Source organism: Dendropsophus ebraccatus, chromosome 3, assembly GCF_027789765.1.
Source record: "Dendropsophus ebraccatus isolate aDenEbr1 chromosome 3, aDenEbr1.pat, whole genome shotgun sequence".
Classification (NCBI taxonomy): domain Eukaryota; kingdom Metazoa; phylum Chordata; class Amphibia; order Anura; family Hylidae; genus Dendropsophus; species Dendropsophus ebraccatus.
Window position 1 is genome coordinate 24,421,418 of NC_091456.1, and position 21,403 is coordinate 24,442,820.

The window sequence follows — 21,403 nt, forward strand, 5'->3', positions numbered from 1 at the left end:
TCCCTATAGGTATAAAGTCTAAAAGATCTGCTAAAGTGATACATACCCAACAACCATAGTATATTATAAGAAGACAAAGAATCTACAAGGTTATCATCTTTATTAAATGTACAATGTGCTCATAAACATGGAGAGCAGCACGAGATGAACTTTAGGGACGTTTTACTATAGGAACCAGATGACAATGAGTTGCTTTGCTGCTGTTCATACGCACAAGACCATAACCAGGTCACCAAGAGGTTAGCAGAGTAACCAGGTCACCAAGAGGTTAGCAGAGTCCATTTACACCAAGGACACAATAATCATAAGCAACTAAACCATCAGTAATAAGGGATTGTAAGGTGATGCTGCATGTGTACATAGCCTATACAGGGCAGGCTGGAAAGTCCTCACGTCCCATAAAGAAATAGCGGCTATCACTGTGCTATCCTCTCTGGTCAAGCTTTTAGGCTCTGTCACACAGAGTAAAACTCGCGGAATTCCGCAGCGGAGAATCCTGCCAGCCCTCATGTCATAATTACAGTCTATGGGAGGCTTGTGCGCCTCCTCTCTCTGCGTGGAAAAATTGACATGTCCATTCTTCCGTGCGGAGAGAGGATGCGTGCGAGCCTCCCATAGACTGTCATTATGACATGGGGGCTGGCGAGATTTCCTCTAGTTTTACTCTTTGTAAATAGAGCCTTAGGGGCCTATTACATGGAACGATTATCGTGAGAAAAATCGTTATATCGTTGGAATTTAAACGCTGATCGTTCTGTGTAATTGCAGTTGTGATTCGTATGCCGTTGATCGTTGATTTAGATCTGAACCTAAAATTATCGCTAATCGTTCACTCTAATTCCACCTTCGTTCACCCAAGTTCCGCATTTTTTCACTTATCGTTCAGTGTCATTTCACATTTAGTCTGACTCTATGGATTGTGGGCAGTGCTGTACTTGCCATTAGGAATTGGCACCTTGTACCCTCTAGTGGCATGGTGTACCCATCTAGTGGCACAATGTACCCCTCTAGTGGCAAGGTGCATCCATCTAGTGGCAAGGTGCATCCCTCTAGAGGCAAGGTGCCTCCATCTAGTGGCATAGTGTACCTCTCTAGTGGCATGGTGCAATCCTCTAGTGGCATGATGTACCCCTCTAGTGGCAAGGTGCCTCCATCTAGTGGCAAGGTGCCTCCATCTAGTGGCAAGGTGCATCCATCTAGTGGCATAGTGTACCTCTCTAGTGGCATGGTGCAATCCTCTAGTGGCATGATGTACCCCTCTAGTTGCACAGTTTACCCCATTAGTACAACGGTGCATCCATCTAGTAGCACGGTATACCCCTCTAGTTGCAGGGTATACCACTCTAGTAGCAAGATGTACCCCGCTAGTAGCACAGTATACCCCTCTAGTTGTATGGTGTACTTCTCTAGAGGCATGATGTACCCCTCACAAAGAATCCTTCAAATGCTGATTAATGTAGATTACATTATTTCTGGAAAAAATCCAGTGATCATCCATTGTTCTCTAATATATATATGTATATATATATATATATATATATATATATATATATATATATATATATATATATATATATTATAGAATGCGGCACATTTGTTGCGTCTAGAACCGTCTAGGTGACATTGTGTGTGAGCTCCATGTCCCACCCTGACACAGTGCCCTCCCTGTTCCCTCTCCTCAGCAGACACACTGGCAGCCCTCCCTCCACCATCCCAGACACAACCCCATCCCCCACCACTACACACGGCCGCCGCGCTCACCATTGGTTAGAGATCCTGGAAGCTGAAATATAAACAAACACAAGACAGGCGGCTGCAGACACAGAGCGACCGTGCCCGGCGGGAGCGGCGGAGCCCTGGGGGCCCCAGCACATCAGTTCCCGCACACTGCCCGCTCACTGTCCGCACACTGCCCGCACCCTGCCCGCACACATAGCGCAGGGTTCAGCACCGGCAGCGGCGGACAGCTCCCGGGCAGGCACGGTGCGGAGGTAGTGCAGGGGATGCAGCTCCTTCCCTGACCTCTCCGGGGGGCAGTGACATTGGCAGCAGGGCTGGGGGTCACATACATGGTGGGTGAGGCAGTGTAGGCTCCGGTGCACACGGGGTGATGGGCGGCCGGCTGAGCAGACAGAGCAGCCTGGAGGATGAGGCTGAGGACGGGCTGGACACGGGCCCCCTGCGGGCAGACGCTGCGGGTTCACGCGCGGATTTCGCCCTCACTTCCCTCATCCTGAATTCGGAGCGGATCCCTGGGGTGCTGCGCAGGAACAAGCCGGCCCCGTACGTGCGGAGAGCGGGCTGGATCCGGGACATCCAGGCGCTGCTGCGGGACAACAAGCAGGAGCGGGCGCTGCACATCCTGAGGCTGCTCCGCAAGGTGAGGAGACGGGCCCCCCTGCCCACCCGGGCCCCCCTGCCCACCTGGTGGATAACATAGTACCAGCATATACCTATCACTGCCTAACCTTGCTCCAGAGTGTGGTGACCTCCCCCTATTTCCTATCTCTGTAGGACCTGGGCCTGGAGGGGACCTTCCTCAATGATATCCTGTATAGACATGCCACCTTCCTCAACCTGGTGGACCCCATCTCCCATGAACTGCTCCTCAGCCTGGCCAGGGAGCTGCAGTGCCCAAGGAAGGTAAGATGTCCTCTTAGGAGATCACCTCCTTAAAGTGCTTATAGTGGTGATAACCCCCCCCCTGTATAGGGTGGATAGGTGCATGTCCCATGGGGGTCAGAGTGACCATTATTCAGCTTTGCCTGAAGGGAAATGATTCCAGAAACTCTAATGGCTTGTACAGAATATCAATGCTAAGAACCTGTAACTGGTGGTGAGGGTGGAGGCTGGGAGAGGAGGGAGAAGGGAGGAGAACACAGAGGGCAGGGGAGGTAGGGGCCATGCTAAGGGATGGAACAGAAGAGGAGAGTACAATAAGCAAGGCTGTGCGGGGATATGTGAGTGGGGGGATAGTCGTGTGTACATTCTAGCAGGCATCATCCAGGCTTAGCGCTCTATTAGAAGAAACGATTTTTAATGCAAACGAGATTGTCTATTGTTAACCGGAAATCATTCACCATATGACACAGAACGATAGTCGTTAGTTATGAACGATTAGTGAATGATTAACGATGATGATTAAGGGTCAGATCTAAATCAAGGATCAATAACACACAAATGATTTTTCCACCGTTGCCTGCAATTACACAGGACAATTATCGTTTAAATTTGAACGATATGATTTTTCCCACGATAATCGTCCCGTGTTATAAGGCCCTTAGGGTCCTATTAGACGAAGCAACTTTTAACGATTAACATTAAACTATCACAAATGAGAGATTTTGGGACGGAGCTGAAATCGTTCACCATAGCACGCAGAACGACAGTCCTTACTATGATCGTTTACTCTGCCAAAGAACGAACAGTCTGTACATTAAAGTGTCACTGTCGTTAAAAAATTTTGGGGAGAGAAAGGTGATTTTAAGAAACGCTGTAATTGGGTTTATTAGCCGAAAATGCATTTTTATTATGAAAAAGCAGTCTTCATTGTTCTCTATGAAGAGGGGAGGAGTGGAGGGAGATGAGGCACCAAAACAGGACAACAAAGAGTTAATTTACAGCTACATCAGCAGGCTATCTCCTCTGACTTCAGCACTGACCTCTCTGACCTCTGAATACCGGCTTTCACACAGGTCCCGCTGTGTAATCCTATTAACTATTGATTTCTGCAAAAAAAAAAAAAATTACCGACAGTGACACTTTACGGAAACGATTAGCAAACGATTAATGATGATTTTATGGTCAGCTGAAAAGATGCGATCAACACATGAACGATTTTACGATGATCACCTGCCTATACACAAAACGATTACTGTTTAAATTCGAACGTTATACCGATTTTTTTGCACGATAACCGTCCCGTGTAATAAGGCCCTTACAGCGAGCATGTAGAAGAATACATTGTGATCCCATGGATAACACCTTCTTATAATCTAAAGCTTTTATTTAGCAATTCGGTTCATATAGCTGCAAGAAAATAATGTAGAATACAAATAACCTGTTGTTTCCATAAGACCCGCCCCATCATTTATCTGCTCTGTAGAGACAATGGAGAAGCTAGAAGGGATCTGTTGCATATTAGAAATTAGTTGAAGCTCAACTAATCGCTGTAATAAATCCAATCATGTCCGCAGCAAGTAACAGCTGCACGGCTCGGCCAATGATAATATCATCACAGCTTATGTCTTGTATGGGAATAAAACCAGTGTGCAGAGTTACCATGGTTTATTGTAACGTTAACAATGCAAATGCCTATAGAGAATCAAAAATGCATATACGTTTTCTATAAAAACAAGCTTCCTTATTCTATGTATCGCTAATAGAATTTTTGTCAAGCAATAATTAATTCCATTATTCTGAACATATAGGGGGACATTTATAAAAGTTCTGTCAGGGGTGTACCCCAAGGAGAAGGCGCAGATTCGCCCCTTCTCCCTGGCATTCTCCTGCCGTATCCCTCGCTCACCCGATGGGGGGCGCGGCAAGGTGGGGAGGAGATGCAGCCTCTTCCTGCGCTGCATTTATCATGCTCGCAGGTGTAACTCATGATCCAGAACTACACCTGCTGGAAGCAGGTATAAATTTGGTACGCCGGGCGCAGCTTTGGCCGCCCGACCGGCCGCCCAAATCCACTAAAGGGCCTGCCCCTCTTAGTGAATTTGCAGTGGAAAAGGGGCGGGGCCTAATTTAAGACCGTGGCTTTATTAAAGTCGCCCAAAATGTTTCATGGCCCTAGGTCAGGACCTGAGTACTTGTCTGCCCACTAATCCTGTATTTATACAATAGACATTCTGATTTAATGTAAAGACTCCCACCCAAAACTGCATAAAAATGTTCCTTTCAAACAAAAAGTGTACAGAATAAAGCGTAAAGCATATTATACGCAACAAAAATAATCCAGCACTATCTGAAGTACAAAGTCTTGTTGCCTTTATTGTAAACTTACAATTACACACAGGGCCGTATTCCCAGCTGCTGCTGCCATAGGCACTAAACATGTAGACGCCCCATCTTGGGGAGCATGGGGGACAGTGGTTTCGGCCACCATGCATTTCTCTACATGTAGAAACATTGTCTGAGTCGCTTTTTCATGGTTTGTAACGGCTTAAAACACAAACAAATTTCCTCATTGAATCAATGATTAGAGCCGTCTGCATATTGTCTGAGGGAATTCTCACCACAGGATCGGTAGATTGGTAGGTAATAGCCCCAGGCGTCACATTTACCACCGCCACACCAGACCTGACCAATACCGCCACACCAGACCTGACCAATACCACCATACTGTAACTGGATAACATCCTGCCATACCAGACCTGACCAATACCGCCACACTGTGACTGGATATCACCACCATACCAGACCTGACCAATACCGCCATACTGTGACTGGATAACACCTCCATACCAGGCCTGACCAATACCACCATACTGTGACTGGATAACACCGCCATACCAGACCTGACCAATACCGCCACACTGTGACTGGATAACACCGCCATACCAGACCTGACCAATACCACCATACTGTGACTGGATAACACCGCCATACCAGACTTGACCAATACCGCCACACTGTGACTGGATAACACCGTCATACCCGACCTGACCAATACCACCATACTGTGACTGGATAACACCGCCATACCAGACCTGACCAATACCACCATACTGTGACTGGATAACACCGCCATACCAGACTTGACCAATACCGCCACACTGTGACTGGATAACACCGTCATACCCGACCTGACCAATACCACCATACTGTGACTGGATAACACTGCCATACCAGACCTGAACAATTCCAAAATACCCCCCCTCGAAAAGACACCAGATTTACTGGCAAGTCTGAACAGGAGGTGGGAGGCTAAAAATAATAAAATAAAATAAAATAAAGCTGTTTCTTTCCCCTTTCTCCCTGGTGCTGCCCCCCCCCCCTGCAGGGTGCTGCCCCACAGGTGCCTAGTGCTAAATACGGCCCTGATTACACAGAGCAATAATCTTCTAAATCAGGACGATTACTGCTCAGTGTTATATAGACAACAATCAGCCGAGGAGACGGTTATCAGCTGATCATTGTCTTTCGACCTGTTGAAAAATCATTGGCTGCAGACTACACGGTGTAATAGCGATGCATGGCTGACGGCTCATAAGGAAAATAATAGTTTATACTTACATGTCCGGGTTCCTCCGGTGTCCTGCAGCCTTTACCCTATGTTTTCTGCCCCCCGCAGCTGCCTCTGGCACTTCTGGCCATGAATCAGTACTGACAGGCTGCTCAGCCAATCACTGGCGAGATAGGGCCATACTGCCTTCAGTTCCAGACATAAAAACACAAGTCAAGAAGCTATATAGGTGCTATATATATGCTTGCAGTGCAATGAAAATACGCTGCGAGAATAGACTTTAATAGTAATCAGTATAGCAGCAGATCTCAGTGCGAGAAATGGTATGTGAGAATGGACCCTTACAATACATACAGTGTACAGTACAGTACTCCTGGCAGTGTGGAGGGGCGGCAGCAAGATTCATCAGGGTAGATTGTCTTTGTTGTCCATATCAACCAATCACAGCTCAGCTTTTATTTTACCAGAGCAATATTAGTAGTGAAAGCTGAGCCGTGATTGGTTGCTATGGGCAACAATGAGAATCTTACTATAAGAAAGTGGCATACATCTCCCCCGGCTTTTGTTGCTTGCAGGGATTTGCAAGCAAACAAAACCTTTTTGGAAGGTGAACGTAAAACTGTAAATTGAGTTGTGAGGGCACAATACAAAACAAATACAGCGCTATCTACATTTTCAAACGCATTCAAATTCAAACAATTTCTTTTTTTGAACAAAAATTTTCAGAAAGTTATGTTTGGAACTGCAATTGCTCTATATTTGAACATGCCCAAGTTCTGTCAGCGACTAGTGTTTCAACCAGTGCAGCTGCAGTGCTGAGGTGAGGATGAGTGAGGAGGTGGTGCACTACTGTGGCCTATTACAGTAGAGAAAAGTACTGTTATATTTTATTTATATTTATACTTTAAAGTAACACTTTCACCCCCTCCCCCCTTACTCTATGTGCGGTTCTCTAGATGCTGCACATTTGATATATACCTGTATAAAACTTGTCTTCTTTCTGCTTTAAAATAACTTCATTTCATTGGTGTCAACTAGGCGGGGCTTCATGACAGTTGGGCCCTCTCCCCAGCCAGGAGATGGGATCCAACTGCCATGAAGCCCCGCCCAGTTGACAATGTTAACCATTGAAATAAAGCCATAGTAAAGAGGGTGACAGTATCACTTTAAGAGTCCATTCACATACACCAGAGTTTCACAGTGAAATCCACTGCAATACTGATTACTATTAAAGTCTATGGCACTCCATTCTTGCAGCAGATTTTCAAAATAATAAAGAGACCATTGCTTCTTGCTCGCTTTTCCGAATCCCCCCTGCTTAGTGACGGCCCGATCAGCCAATCACTGCAATGTCCAGCCACAACCAGTGTGTCACGGCCGCAGCGGCGTCCCGCGTTCCGGGCCGCCGCCGCGACCGCCTCCTGCCCCATGCAGCAGCCGGTGTCCATAGTCAGGGACCCGGCGCTGCTATTACTTCGGCCCCGGGGGGCGCCTCACCTCTCCACGCTCCTGTCTCTCGCTGTGCCGGCCGGCGCGCGCGTCCCTGTCTCCTAGGGCGCGCGCGCGCCGGCTGTCTCAGATTTAAAGGGGCAGTGCGCTCCTAATTGGTAGTTGCACCCAATCACTCCCCTATAAATCCCAGCATGCCCTGTCCCTTGTGTTGGAGCCTCTACATGCTTCCCATAGCGTTGGCCCAGCCCCTGTTGTTCCTGTTTCCCATCTGCCACCTGGTCCCAAGTCCTTGTTCCTGATTCCTGTGTCACCGTGGCTCCTGAGTTCAGCCTGTCACCTGCGGACACGCCTACTGCTCCTGCCACGCCTCGCCTGCCGTCACCAGCAACCAAGCCAGGGGTAGTGACCTGGGGGTCGCCTGCCGCAGCAAGTCCGTCCCGCCTTGCGGCGGGCTCTGGTGAAAACCAGCGGCCCCTTAGACTCCGCTCCCTGGTGAGGTTAGTGCCATCGCTGGTGCCGGTCCAGTGGATCCACTACTCCAGGCGTTACACAGTGATTGGCTGAGAAGGCTGTCACTGAGTGAAGAACCTGGAGAAGCAAGCAGGAGGGCACCGGGGGAACGCGGACAGGTAAGCATGGTCAGGCAACTTTAGCAGGTAACTAAGTTTTACCAGGCTATGGCACTATAGTGGAAAAAAATAGTAATCAGTATAGCAGCAGATTTCACTGCGGGAACGCAGCATATGGTACGTATGAATGACCCTCAGAAAGCATACAGCCTACAGTAAGGTACCCCTGGCAGAGTGGATGGCCAGCAGCAATAACACCCCTAGAATTGTAACCAGGCCAATTAAACACATTTACTTTATTTCCTATGGGGAAACAGCTCGTTTCTCAGACGACCTTCCAGACTGGATTGTTCAGATACGAGTGTATTACTGTTGATATTGCACTGAATTCCTCACTAAAAGCAATATAAACACACACAGCGAGAATATACTCCAAGAAACAGCAGTCAATATAACACGCTGTGACTTTTGTTGTTCACAACACAGAACAATTAATACTGCTGATATTCCACTGAATTCCTCACAAGAAGTGATATAAATAGACTTTTTCTAATCTTTTTCTATTTTCAGATTTATTTATTTTTTATAAAAAAAAATTTACATTATTATTGGGGCAGCCATCTTGCCAGAGCTGTTTTAAAAGCATTTAGAGATATGCTTTACAACAAGCCCCATGGATATAGACACAATAGTCTGGCCCCAATCCTATTCATTAGAATGGAGGCATTTTCTGGGCATGGCATGTGACCTATACAGAGGTCATTCCTTTTGCAGCATGTAAAAGTGTGTAATACTTGTACATATATTGACCTCGAGACACAGTGGGAACGTGGCCGAAGGGCATGTTAAATCTGGCTCATTTAAAGACTGTCTAGTCTATGTTTGCACTTAGGCCTTAAGACCCTATTACACCAAGGGATTTTTGGGTGTCTTTGGCTGATTATTGGCCATTACAGGTGACAATCAAAACGATCAGCCAATTTGCACTATGTCGGCCTTTCAACCTTTCAACCTGTTGAAAAAACTTAGAACCATAACGACAGCCTGCTGACCGACGCTCCGCGAAACAGGAGTAGCGGCAGCAGACCACTGCTATCTCTTATCTTTATATTGTCCGGGGAGCCCATCCCGCAGCTCCCTGCGGCCCCCCCACTCTTTCCCGCTCGCTGTCAGCGTGTGTAATGGCGCTGGCAGCGAGCGGGAAACAAGGAGCAAGCAAGCGCTGGTCTGAAAGGTCACCACTTGTTTGCTCCTCCAGATTGGCCTTAGGGCCTTTATTCCCAAGTTCTGCGCACAGTCCATATATACAGAGCCTGAGGCTTATTGCTCCATGCAAATATTGCAAAAATTTGTGTAACCTAAAGGGGAACTATCAGCAGGTTAGGCAGATCAGTTGCTGATATCTCCCTATTACGCACGAACGTTAGGGATGAAGGTATGTCTCTTACCTTTATCCTCAGTGCCGGTTCCTTGCAGTTTTAGGCTATGTTCACACTGCGTACGAATCCGTACACAGGTCTTACGCTGCCGTACATGTGCAGCTGAAACTACGGGCGTGCGAAAAATCGACATGCGGCCGGATGCGTACGCACCGCGAACATACGCCCGTAGTACAGTTATGCTTCCCTAGCTTGTTTCGAAGCGATCTGAGGCAGGTCATTTACTTGGAAATCTTCGCCCAGCCCCGTAAACCACACAGAACCTTTTGGATCGAAAAATCTAGTTCAATTTGGCTGAAATAAGTACTTCGTAGGGGACCACATGGAAATCCACGGCCGTGAGTTTCAACATTTCTGTCCTCAAACAATGGTCTTGTTCATTATTCACGCCGCCGCATACGATCCGGCCTTAAGCTCATACGTAGTGTGCACTGTGCGGGCGTATATCGTATATTTTCAAGCGAACGCATCAACCTCAAAACTACATGCGTATATTCGCGGTTCGCACTACGGACGGATTCATATGCAGTGTGAACATAGCCTTAATGTAGTTCTCTGTTCGGTAAGGCCGCTTGGAGCACTGCCCCAGTCCCAGAGCGTTGATCTGCACCCGGTTGGGCCACCCTTTCTAATGATTATCAGTGGTGCAGGCTGGTCGGGGGCTGGCCGGATCGGTGCTCTGGGGGTGGGGCAGTGCTCCAAACAGCACTATATTAAAACTGCACAGGAATAGCACCAAAGATGAAGATGAGAGACATACCTTCATCTTTAGGGCGCCATGCACCATAGGGAGTTATCAGCAGGTTAGATTCGTCTAACCTGCTAATAGTACCCCTTAATATAAAAAAAAAAAAAGAAGAAGACACAGGCATGTATCTAAATCACTCATCAGACATTGATGTACACAGGTAAATACATCACCCCTTATGTGGAGTCAGTATGAGACAATTTTCCGACAGAAATGTAAAATTCGCATGTAGTAAATCAGCCTTACGGGATACCTGTGGTTGTAAATGATGCCTACAAGCGACGTCAGTGGCAAACATTTTAAAGAAGTCAAAAATTATTGTACAACTACACGGTTGCACAAAACATTAGTCGGTCAATCAGTCTAGTAATAGTAGTAAAACATGATAGAAATGAATGTTTCATGCCATTGTAACACTTTATAGTTGGTTTCACACATTGCAGCGCTATAACTCATCCCAATCGCCATCAATAAGTGATTATAAGCTGTAAACGTATAGCTGCTAGTAACAATGGAAATGTCTGTATGAGTAGGAGTTTTATTTGGTAGTAAATGTCTCTCTATAGGGACTACGGGAAGTCTGTAAAATCTCAGCAGCAGTACTGACAGCTACAGAATTGCATAATGCTAGTCTCCTACCATTTACAACTGCTAGGAACCTTTTTTTCTGACAATAAATAAGACAAGGAAGTAACAAAAAAAAAAAAAAAAAGAAAAGAAACTCCCATATTAAAGACTATGGGGGTAATTTATCAAAGGGTGTAAAATTTAGACTGGTGCAAACTGCCCACAGCAACCACAGCAATTATTTGCCATGAAGAACTGAAAGACAGAGATGCTGGTTGTTGTCACCCAACATTGGTGGTCTATCTTGTGGATAGACCACGAATGTTGAATACCTATAAACTCCCTTATACCTATACCTTATACCTATACCTATAACAGTGTTTCAGCAGAAGAACTGGCATCTTTTTTTTTCTGGCAAGATCTATTTACTGAGATACGTGAAACATTCAAGAAGAACTTAGTAACAATAAGTCACCGTATTTCCTGGCAGCACCTGATAGACCCTAATAAAAATCAGCGTGGTTAGTCGCACACCGCTGGTGTCCATCGTGTGACGAATCCAGCAGCATGGTGTCCAATTATAACAGAAACCACAACAAAGCTGTGAACAAAGTCTGAACCGTTTAATTAGTTAAATGTCTTCTAAAAACATGACCGCCATATTGGTTTCAGTAAAAATTTACTTTTATAGGAACAAGACCAAATGAAATCTACAGATCGCATCTGTCGGCAGCTTCTTTACCATTTGACACCACACTCAAAGTGGCATCGACACAGCCTACCTCGAAGGAAAAGTATGGCCTGGTGAGTAGGCTAGAATAAGGGGACTGATGGCAGCATAAAAGTATATATACACTATGTACTATGCAATGATGGGACAATGTACAAGTGTGTAGGGACTTACTCCTTACTAGTAACTAGAGATGAGCGAAACTGAATAGTTTTGCTTTGTTCGAAACAAAACTGATCTGCACTCGTATCCCTCAGGCTGGAGACTCCTTGCAGAGGGAGGACACTGCACAGGGACAGCCATACAGCCATAGCTGTATCCATGTTTTCCAGGCATCTTCCAGGTGGTCCCTGGGTGTTATCCTCCCTCTGCACAGAGCCGCCAGCCTGAGGAATACAAGCGCAGATCACTTTTGCTGCACATAAAGTAAAACGATTCTGCTTCGCTCGGCGCTACTAGTAACACAAAGTTTCTAGCAGGAAAAATAGAGGAACAGCACAATTATAAGATTTTTAAGAAATTGTTACTTCAGTGTGAATACAGTTGTTTACTAACACAGACCTTTTAGGATAGCTGGCAGATCTCTTAAAGGATTTTTCTCATGAAGACAAACCCTGTCCCTATGCCCTATCCTATGACATATGGATGTCATAGAGTCCAGGACTTTCCTCTATGAACCAAAATGGAGAGACACACTATGAAAGCAGCTGCTATTCTGACAGACATTATTAGCCATTTATCTGAATGGCTGTGATGTACATGTAATATTTAGAGATGAGCGAGAACCAAAATATCTGAATACTTGTTACTCGAGTTGAGTATTTTTTAATACAAGAGTGCCCGATTCAAGTAACAAGCCCCATTAAAATCGATGGGAGACTCTAGTATTTAACCAGGTACCTCCCAGGGTACCTACTTAATCTGAAAGTGACAGTCTGGCCCCCAGGAGATTAAGTTAACCCTCTGGGGGCCAGACTGTGCTCTGTTTGGGAAGGGGGATGAGTGTTATTATACTTACCATTGCAGAGATTGGAGATTGTGTCTACTGCATTATAGCCACCAGCTTCTTCTTAACAGTATATTAACTTAAAAGAGCATATATACATTTCAATTTGTTTTGCTTTTATAAATGAAAAATAGCAACATTAAAACGAAAATATGCTGTATTAAGTTAATATACTGTAAAGAAGCTGGTGGCTATAATGCAAAGGATGTGATGCCCTTCCCGTCTATTGCCTTATAGCCACGAGCTTCTTTAAAGTATATTAACTTAAAAGGGCATTTTTTTGTTTCAGTTTTGCTTTTGTAACCGAAAAATTACAACATTAGAATGAAAATATACTGTGTTAAGAAAATATATAGTAAAGAAGCTGAAGGCTATAATGCAATAGATGGGAAGAGGATTAGGTCTATTGCCTTATAGCCACTAGCTTCTTTACAGTATATTAACCTAATACAGCATATTTTTGTTCACTTAAACAGTATTTCTTAAAGAGATAAAAAAAAAATCACTAACATAATCACTACTTTATATCATATGTCCTGACTTTTAATAACCCCTAGATACATTGATATATGTGCAAAGGAGCATATATACATTTCAATTTGTTTTGCTTTTATAAATAAAAAATAGCAACATTAAAATGAAAATATGCTGTATTAAGTTAATATACTGTAAAGAAGCTGGCGGCTATAATGCAAGGGACGTGATGCCCTTCCTGTCTGTTGCCTTATAGCCACGAGCTTCTTTAAAGTATATTAACTTAAAAGGGCATTTTTTTGTTTCAGTTTTGCTTTTGTAACCGAAAAATTACAACATTAGAATGAAAATATACTGTGTTAAGAAAATATATAGTAAAGAAGCTGAAGGCTATAATGCAATAGATGGGAAGAGGATTAGGTCTATTGCCTTATAGCCACTAGCTTCTTTACAGTATATTAACCTAATACAGCATATTTTTGTTCACTTAAACAGTATTTCTTAAAGAGATAAAAAAAAAATCACTAACATAATCACTACTTTATATCATATGTCCTGACTTTTAATAACCCCTAGATACATTGATATATGTGCAAAGGAGCATATATACATTTCAATTTGTTTTGCTTTTATAAATAAAAAATAGCAACATTAAAATGAAAATATGCTGTATTAAGTTAATATACTGTAAAGAAGCTGGCGGCTATAATGCAAGGGACGTGATGCCCTTCCTGTCTGTTGCCTTGTAGCCACGAGCTTCTTTAAAGTATATTAACTTAAAAGGGCATTTTTTTGTTTCAGTTTTGCTTTTGTAACCAAAAAATTACAATATTAGATTGAAAATATACTGTGTTAAGAAAATATATAGTAAAGAAGCTGGAGGCTATAATGCAATAGATGGGAAGAGGATTAGGTCTATTGCATTAAAGCCACTAGCTTCTTCACAGTATATTAACCTAATACAGCATATTTTCATTCACTTAAACCAGGGGTGGGGAACCTCCGGCCCGCGGGCCGCATCCGGCCCCTGAGACCTCCCGATGCGGCCCGCGGCCCGCAGCTCCCCTGTGACACGCGCTGCTCTGGAGGAAGGAAGGAGCCGGCGCACACAGCATCCTCCAGTGTCTGTGACAGCTGCCGTGCTGTCTGTGTCGGCTCCTTCCTCCTCCAGAGCGGCGCGTGTCTTCAGTCTCCTGCGGGCTGCGTGCGATGACGTCATTTCATTGCGCGCCGCCTGCAGGAGAAGACCGGCACAGAGGACCTGGGAGAGAAGAGGACCTGGGCGGAGGTAAGGTGAGTGGGATGTTTATTTTTTTTTATTTGGGGGTTAAATAGGCTACCAGGGACATGACTGATGGGGATTAACTAGTCCACCAGGGACATGAGTGATGGGGGGGGGGGGTTTAACTAGGCTACTAGGGACAAGACTGTTGGGGGTTAACTGGTCCACCAGGGACATGACTGTTGGGTGTTTACTGGTCCACCAGGCATATGACTGTTGGGGGTTAACTGGTCCACCAGGGACATGACTGTTGGGGGTTAACTAGGCTACCAGGGACATGACTGTTGGGGGTTAACTAGGCTACCAGGGACATGACTGTTGGGGGTTAACTAGTCCACCAGGGACATGCCTGATGGGGGGGATAACTAGGCCACCAGGGACATGCCTGATGGGGGTTAACTAGGCTACCCGGGACATGACTGTTGGGGGTTAACTAGGCTACCAGGGACATGACTGGGGGGGTTAACTAGGCTACCAGGGACAGGCCTGATGGGGGTTAACTAGGCTACCAGGGACATGCCTGATGGGGGTTAACTAGGCTACCAGGAACATGGCTGGGGGGGTTAACTAGGCTACCAGGGACATGGCTGGGGGTTAACTACAATAGCAGGGGCACTAGGCGAACAATACCTTGCCTTGCCCTGGGTGCTGCAAACCCACGCTACTAACTGCTGCGCACGGTATGCGGCCCTCGAATGATTTTATTAATGCCCGACCGGCCCTCGACATGGAAAAGGTTCCCCACCCCTGACTTAAACAGTATTTCTTAAAGGGATTCCAAAAAAATCACTACAAAACATAATCACTACTTTATATCATATGTCCTGACTTTTATCAACCCCTAGATACATTGATATATGTGCAAAGGATCTCAGATTCTAACAACTACAGAAAACTGAATTGCAGTGAACGTGATTCATGTTGTATAATATTATACATACCAAACCCCAAATTTAGCTACTTCTTTTTTGGCAGCCTGAAGAATAGCCTACAACAGAAGACCAACATTGAGTCCCTGGACCTGTCTGGTATCCCATTGACTCCCAGAGATATTCAGCGTGTGATCCTCTACTTGCAAAGCCATGGAGATAGCCTGACCAGCGTGGACTTAAGCTTTACAGAACTCACAGACAGCTCTCTCAGTTTGGCTCTACCTGCTTTGGCAGTTCTCCCCAATATCACGCACCTTGCACTTAACGGAAACCGTCTGTCTTGTGCCACCCTGAAGGAGCTCAGCGAAGCCATGAAGGATAGTGCCAACTTTCCCTCATTGGCCTGGGTAGATCTGGGTAACAATGTAGACATCTGCTCCATGCCCCAACCTTTGCTCTTGGGGCTGAGGCGTCGTCTTTGTCAGCAAAATCTGCTTCCCACCATTCCAGAGGCAGACAGTGACTTTTCTGAGGGAGGAATTGCCATGTCTTTCCCTCTGCCTTGGGACAGGTGAGACGTCTTAGTCCAGTAGCCATGGAGGCATGGACTGATCACTTCTTCTCACACCAGTGTTGATCTCATCTAACATAGGCAGAGAGCAGATGTTACACTCACTGTGCCACAGGTAGTTTGTTTTCAGCCGAGCAGGAGGAGCGCCAGATAATGTTACCCCATAGCCCCACACATCTTTACCCAGCGGGTAAGGAGCCCAGAAAAAAGGCAGTCCATCCCGGCTCAGCACCAGCCTCATCACTGTGTGTTCTGTGGTTTATTCTCTAAACAAAAGGAGCCAGTGATCACAGCCGGGCAGGGGCAGAACTGCTGAGTCAGTGAAACTGGAAAAGAGGGGTGGGTGGGTGCCCAAGACCAAGAGGAGGGGGCACCTGCTACCGTACAGTGATGGCATGATTCAAAAGGAAGGAAACCACGAATATCCTTAAAAATGGACAAGATATTGTATATATGTTTTAACGTTTTAGCTATTCACGCTTTTACTCCTGCAGCAGTGAAAAGAATGCAAACTATGTACTAGGAAAGTCAGCTCTGCCTGCAGATGTCGTATATTGTGAAGCCCACAAAGGCAGCGTTGTACGTGTAAAGGTTTCAGACACAGTCGCTCCTTGTCCTGGGAGCAGAATGGTCTCTCATTTAATGACTCAATCTGTATACAAAACCACATGGGAATGTACCTGCATAAAGGGGATACAGCCTCAATGGTTCAAGATGATATAAAGGTTATGTGACCAATATTTCTTTGTATCAAAATAACAATTTATATTTCATTGGAATCTTTTAAAGCGACTCTGTACCCACAATCTGCCCCCCCCCCCAAACCACTTGTGCCTGCGGATTGTTGCTTTTAATCCAATATCTGTCCTGGAGTCCGTTCGGCAGGTGATGCAGTTATGCTGTGTCTAACGGCCGGGGCTTACATTTGTATATGCATTAGGCTTGCACCACCTCTCCGTCCTTCCTCCCCACCCTCCTCATCATTAGGAATGATCCAGGAACATTTACTGCTGTTTGAGCTTTGCACAGGTGTCTTAACGATCCAGCCCATGTTCGTTATACACACAGGTGGGGAATAGGAAGCAATCTGCCTGGAGCATTCCTAATGATGAGGAGGGAGTGGAGGAAGGACAGAGAGGTGGTGCCAGCCTAATGCATATACAAACTTAAGCCCCGGCCGTTAGACACAGTGCTGCCGTATTAAAAGTTATTTTTATGACAATAACTGCATCCCCTGCCAAACGGACCCCAGGACAGATCTTGGATGAAAAGCAGCTATCTGAAGGTACAAGTGGTTTGGGGGGGGGGGGGGGGGTCAGATTGTGGGTACAGAGTCGCTTTAAGCAATTGTATTAACAAAGAACACACAATTTACCATTACAATATTGCTTAGTCCTTCTTCAAAAAACGGAAAATATGTCTCTTAGGCCAGGTCCACACTGCATTTTTGCATCTGTTTCAGGATGTTTAATTTTAACGTACATGGCCAACCACATATTTGCGTACATTAAAAAGTAAAAAAAAAAATCCGTTTCAATTATTTGTTTTAAAATAATTTAAGTAATTGGAAAACAGATCCTGCAGTTTGGCACACAACAGAATCCGTTTTTGGATCAATTTTTTTTTTTAATTTTTTTGACGTAAACATTTCAAAAATTCGGTGGGAGCCTAGCCTTACAAAATATCACAATGAAATATTACTTTACTGTAGGTTGCCCTAAGATAAATGTTATGTTATCAGCTTGGGATTTAAAGGAGAAGTCTGGCAGATTACAAAATCCGGCAGCCGGCAGGGGGGAAATTGATTACAAGTACCTTTTAACCTCTCCCTGTGCCTGCGGTGAGTGGTGGGACCGGCTGAGGGACCTCCACCAGGCTCCAGCATGTCTGGAGCCGACATTTCACAACCTAGCTGATGGACTGGCTGCTCGGCCAGTCAGTGACTGGGGCTGGACACCTCATCAGTCACTGATTGGCTGAGCGACCAGTCCATCAGCTGGGATTGGCCTTTTCGCTCGAATCGTGACTTCTGGTGGGGGACCCAATGCCGCTTCTGTTGCTCACCACAGGCACGGTAAGAGGTAGTATTTGTACTTAAGAGTACTTGTACTTGTACTCGAGAGTACTTTAGAGGTACTTGTAATCAATTTCCCCCCTGCCAGACTTCTTTCACCTATTATGTAAGTCCAAAGTAGTTTGTCTGCTAGTAGCGGAGGATCCCGCAGTGGGTTTGGGTTCTTACACAATGACTGACAACAAGGATCCTAAACATTTTTAGCTGATAACTGATTACAAGGGTTTACCAACAAATAAAGCGGAATGCACACATCCGTGATATATGGTCCACAAGCTGACTGTGCACCACGGACTGCACTCTTGACCTCTTATGGAACTCTCAGCATCATAATTGAATATGCCGAGAGCTCTGACAGGCTCCTGTATTGATACCGCCATGTCAGTTCAGCAGCATAGAACTTTAGCTGTTTTGGAGATTTCGGCATCATAATAAATTATGATGTTGAGAGTTGCATAAGAGGTCAAAAGTTCAGTCATCTTGCAGACCATATATCATGGACGTGTACATGGCGCCTAAAACTAGACCTTATTGATGTTCCCCTGTGTGCACAATTTTACAAAGTGTACTATACATAAGTCCAAATCATTCTGGTGGCCGCCAGAATCACATATCTGTATCTTTAATAAAAAAAAAAAAATCTTAACACATTTCTTAGTAGAGATACAGGCCTCATCAATACAGTCCGATTCTTTTCTGCATGTGTGAGGAGCAAGTATGGACTATAACAGATGGTATTGTATTTACATGCGTATTAATTGGTCTTATATAAGGATTACTTCAAGAGGGAAACTGTCATTAAGAAAACCTATAGCATCCTATTCATGATTCTCCAATCACAGAAGCTCAGATATAAGTAATGGTTAGACAAGCAATGTACCATATAGCACTGAGAGTTATAGGAGCTAAGCCTCGTGATAGCATACATATGTGTCATTCTGCTAACTGTATATGCCTTCTCTCTCTATTTATAGGGGTTACTTTACTATTGGCAGCTCAATACGAATTTATAATGCCGTCTACATAAGTGGTTGTAAGTTTATTGTGATCGTCCTATTGGCTTTACTCCAGCCATTGACCAGTAGACAGCCTTGGAGGGTTTGACAGGATCTCTTCTATCACTGTGTTCGCTCTCTATATTGTGCCATTAGGTTATAGGTGTGAGGCACAAACAGCAGCTAGTTTAACATTTACCTGTCTAATCCTTACTACAGTACATTAGCAATAGTATAGTTGTAAGCTACCAGGCAGCAGGGATGTATTTAGTTATTTAACTGGGCCATTTGGAGTTCAGTTAAAGGGTTTGTTCATATCACGATTATACCCTGTGCTTCATCTGTAAACTATCCTGTCAGTGCCAATCTATACATGCGTGCACTGGAACGGACACCATTGACTTTATTAACCTGAATGTAGTTGACTAGTGACCAAGCTTGGGCCCTTTCCCACATGTATACATTTGCTTTGTGCTGTGTTGTACATGGGGAACTCTGGCGAAAAAAAAATCTTTCAAATCAGCTGGTTATAGTTATACAGATTTGTAAATTTTTTCTATTTAAAGTCTCAAAATGTCCGGGCCTTATCAGCTGCTGTATGTCCTGCAGAAAGTAGTGTTTTCCTTCAAGTCGGACACAGTGCTCTCTGTTGCCACCTGTATCCTGTACTGTCTAAAGCAGAAAAGATTTTCTACAGGGATTTCCTACTTCTCTGGACAGTTCCTGACATGGACAGAGGTGGCAGAAGAGAGCACTGTGTCAGACTGGAGAGAATACACCATTTTCTGAAGGACATATAGCAGCTGATAAGTACTGGAACACTTCAGATTTTTAAATCGCAGTAAATTACAATTCTATATAACTTTCTGACACCAGTTGATATGAAAGAAAAAAAACACTGGCGTTCCCCTTTAATAAACACACACGGGTGAAATTTATATATATTCATTAGCTGACCCACTAGTTGGCCCACTAGTGACACATATATGTATCATACTATCAAGATAGTTGAAGTGTATGGTACAATGGTGGTGTGAACAAGCTGTAAGGGTGAAGAAACTCCGGCTCTGTAATAATGGCAATTCAGATTGCTTGCAGTAAGTAGTCAGACAAGAGCACAGAGGTCTGGCTTATTAGTATTGCAGATTGTGACTTATCGCTCAATACACTGAAAAGAAATGCCTTGAATTGTGTTATTTCTGTCACAAGAACTAAGGATGGTCGAAGCCATTTCCGCCTTTTTAGGCCCGTAGTCGTTTTCACCAATCCAGGCCTACTTACAATGGATGTCATTGGTGTTTGTACTGGTTAGAATGGATTATGTACGATCTAAGTTGGAATCTTCTGCCTATTTTGCCTATATGCAATGCAGCTACTGCAAATAGTTTTACCTTCACAAGGATACAAAATTGTATGCATTAAAGATATTGGGGGAGATTTATCAAACATGGTGTAAAGTGAAACTGTCTCAGTTGCCCCTAGCAACCAATCAGATTCCACCTTTCATTTTCCAAAGAGTCTGTGAGGAATGAAAGGTGGAATCTGATTGGTTGCTAGGGGCAACTGAGCCAGTCTCACTTTACACCATGTTTGATAAATCTCCCCCATTGTATCCTGATGTCTGAACACTCTGTTTATTCGCATGTCATTGACACTGTCTTTGTGTGTGTACAATGTATATACATAAAAGCTAACTCACTGTATGTAGGTATCACTGCCAGGACATATAAGACAGGTGATTTCTCACCGGTATGTCCTCTTTGTCTCTTAAGTCATGAAATAAAAATGTTGTGTGTCAACTTCAGCCTTGTATTATTATTTATGCTGTGCCGAGGACTGGAGCTCGACCTGACTAACATGTAGACTTGGTGCAAGATGATGGTTTTATTTCTACTACTCATTACTACTATTTAAAGGAAAAGTCCAGCAAAAATAAAAAATCTGGTGCAAGCGGGAACATACATAAAGAATGTATACTTACCACCAGTCCCTGTGCCCCCGAAGTGCCATATTACCCCGCTGGCCTCCTCCAGCTCTTCCTCCTGCAATGTCATAACCCAGCTGATGGAATGCCCGCTCAGGCAGTAAGTGAATGGGGTGGGGCACTGCTGCAGTACCTGACCGGCTAAGTGGGCAATCCATCAGGTGTTACAGGTAGAGAATACAGCGTGCTGTGTGGGGTTACAGGTAGAGAATACAGCGTGCTGTGTGGTGTTACAGGTAGAGAATACAGTGCTGTGTGGTGTTACAGGTAGAGAATACAGTGTGCTGTGTGGTGTTACAGGTAGAGAATACAGCATGCTGTATGATGTTACAGGTAGAGAATACAGCGCGCTGTGTGGTGGTACAGGTAGAGAATACAGCGTGCTGTGTGGTGTTACAGGTAGAGAATACAGCGAGCTGTGTGGTGTTACAGGTAGAGAATACAGCGAGC

General features: G+C 44.7%; 2 protein-coding genes across 5 annotated transcripts in view; one reads left to right on the forward strand and one right to left on the reverse strand.

Annotated features, from left to right (window-relative positions):
* Window positions 1-7,252, reverse strand: part of GGT1 (gamma-glutamyltransferase 1) — an 82,997-nt gene extending 75,745 nt beyond the window's left edge. For 2 of the 4 annotated variants that reach the window (XM_069961183.1, XM_069961179.1), the window contains exons 1-2: window positions 7,169-7,252; window positions 3,663-3,728 (exon numbers count right to left, since the gene is read on the reverse strand). The gene's annotated coding sequence lies outside the window, so the exon portion shown is untranslated. The remainder of the gene's footprint in view (window positions 1-3,662; window positions 3,729-7,168) is intronic. The other 2 variants (XM_069961184.1, XM_069961180.1) reach the window with 1 other exon arrangement.
* LRRC75B (leucine rich repeat containing 75B) lies at window positions 1,757-17,170 on the forward strand. Its single transcript, XM_069961190.1, has 4 exons — window positions 1,757-2,380; window positions 2,515-2,643; window positions 11,657-11,769; window positions 15,433-17,170. The coding sequence occupies exons 1-4, from the start codon at window positions 2,111-2,113 to the stop codon at window positions 15,902-15,904; spliced, it is 984 nt and encodes a 327-aa protein (XP_069817291.1). The 5' UTR covers window positions 1,757-2,110; the 3' UTR covers window positions 15,905-17,170.
* Window positions 17,171-21,403: the final 4,233 nt, after the last annotated feature.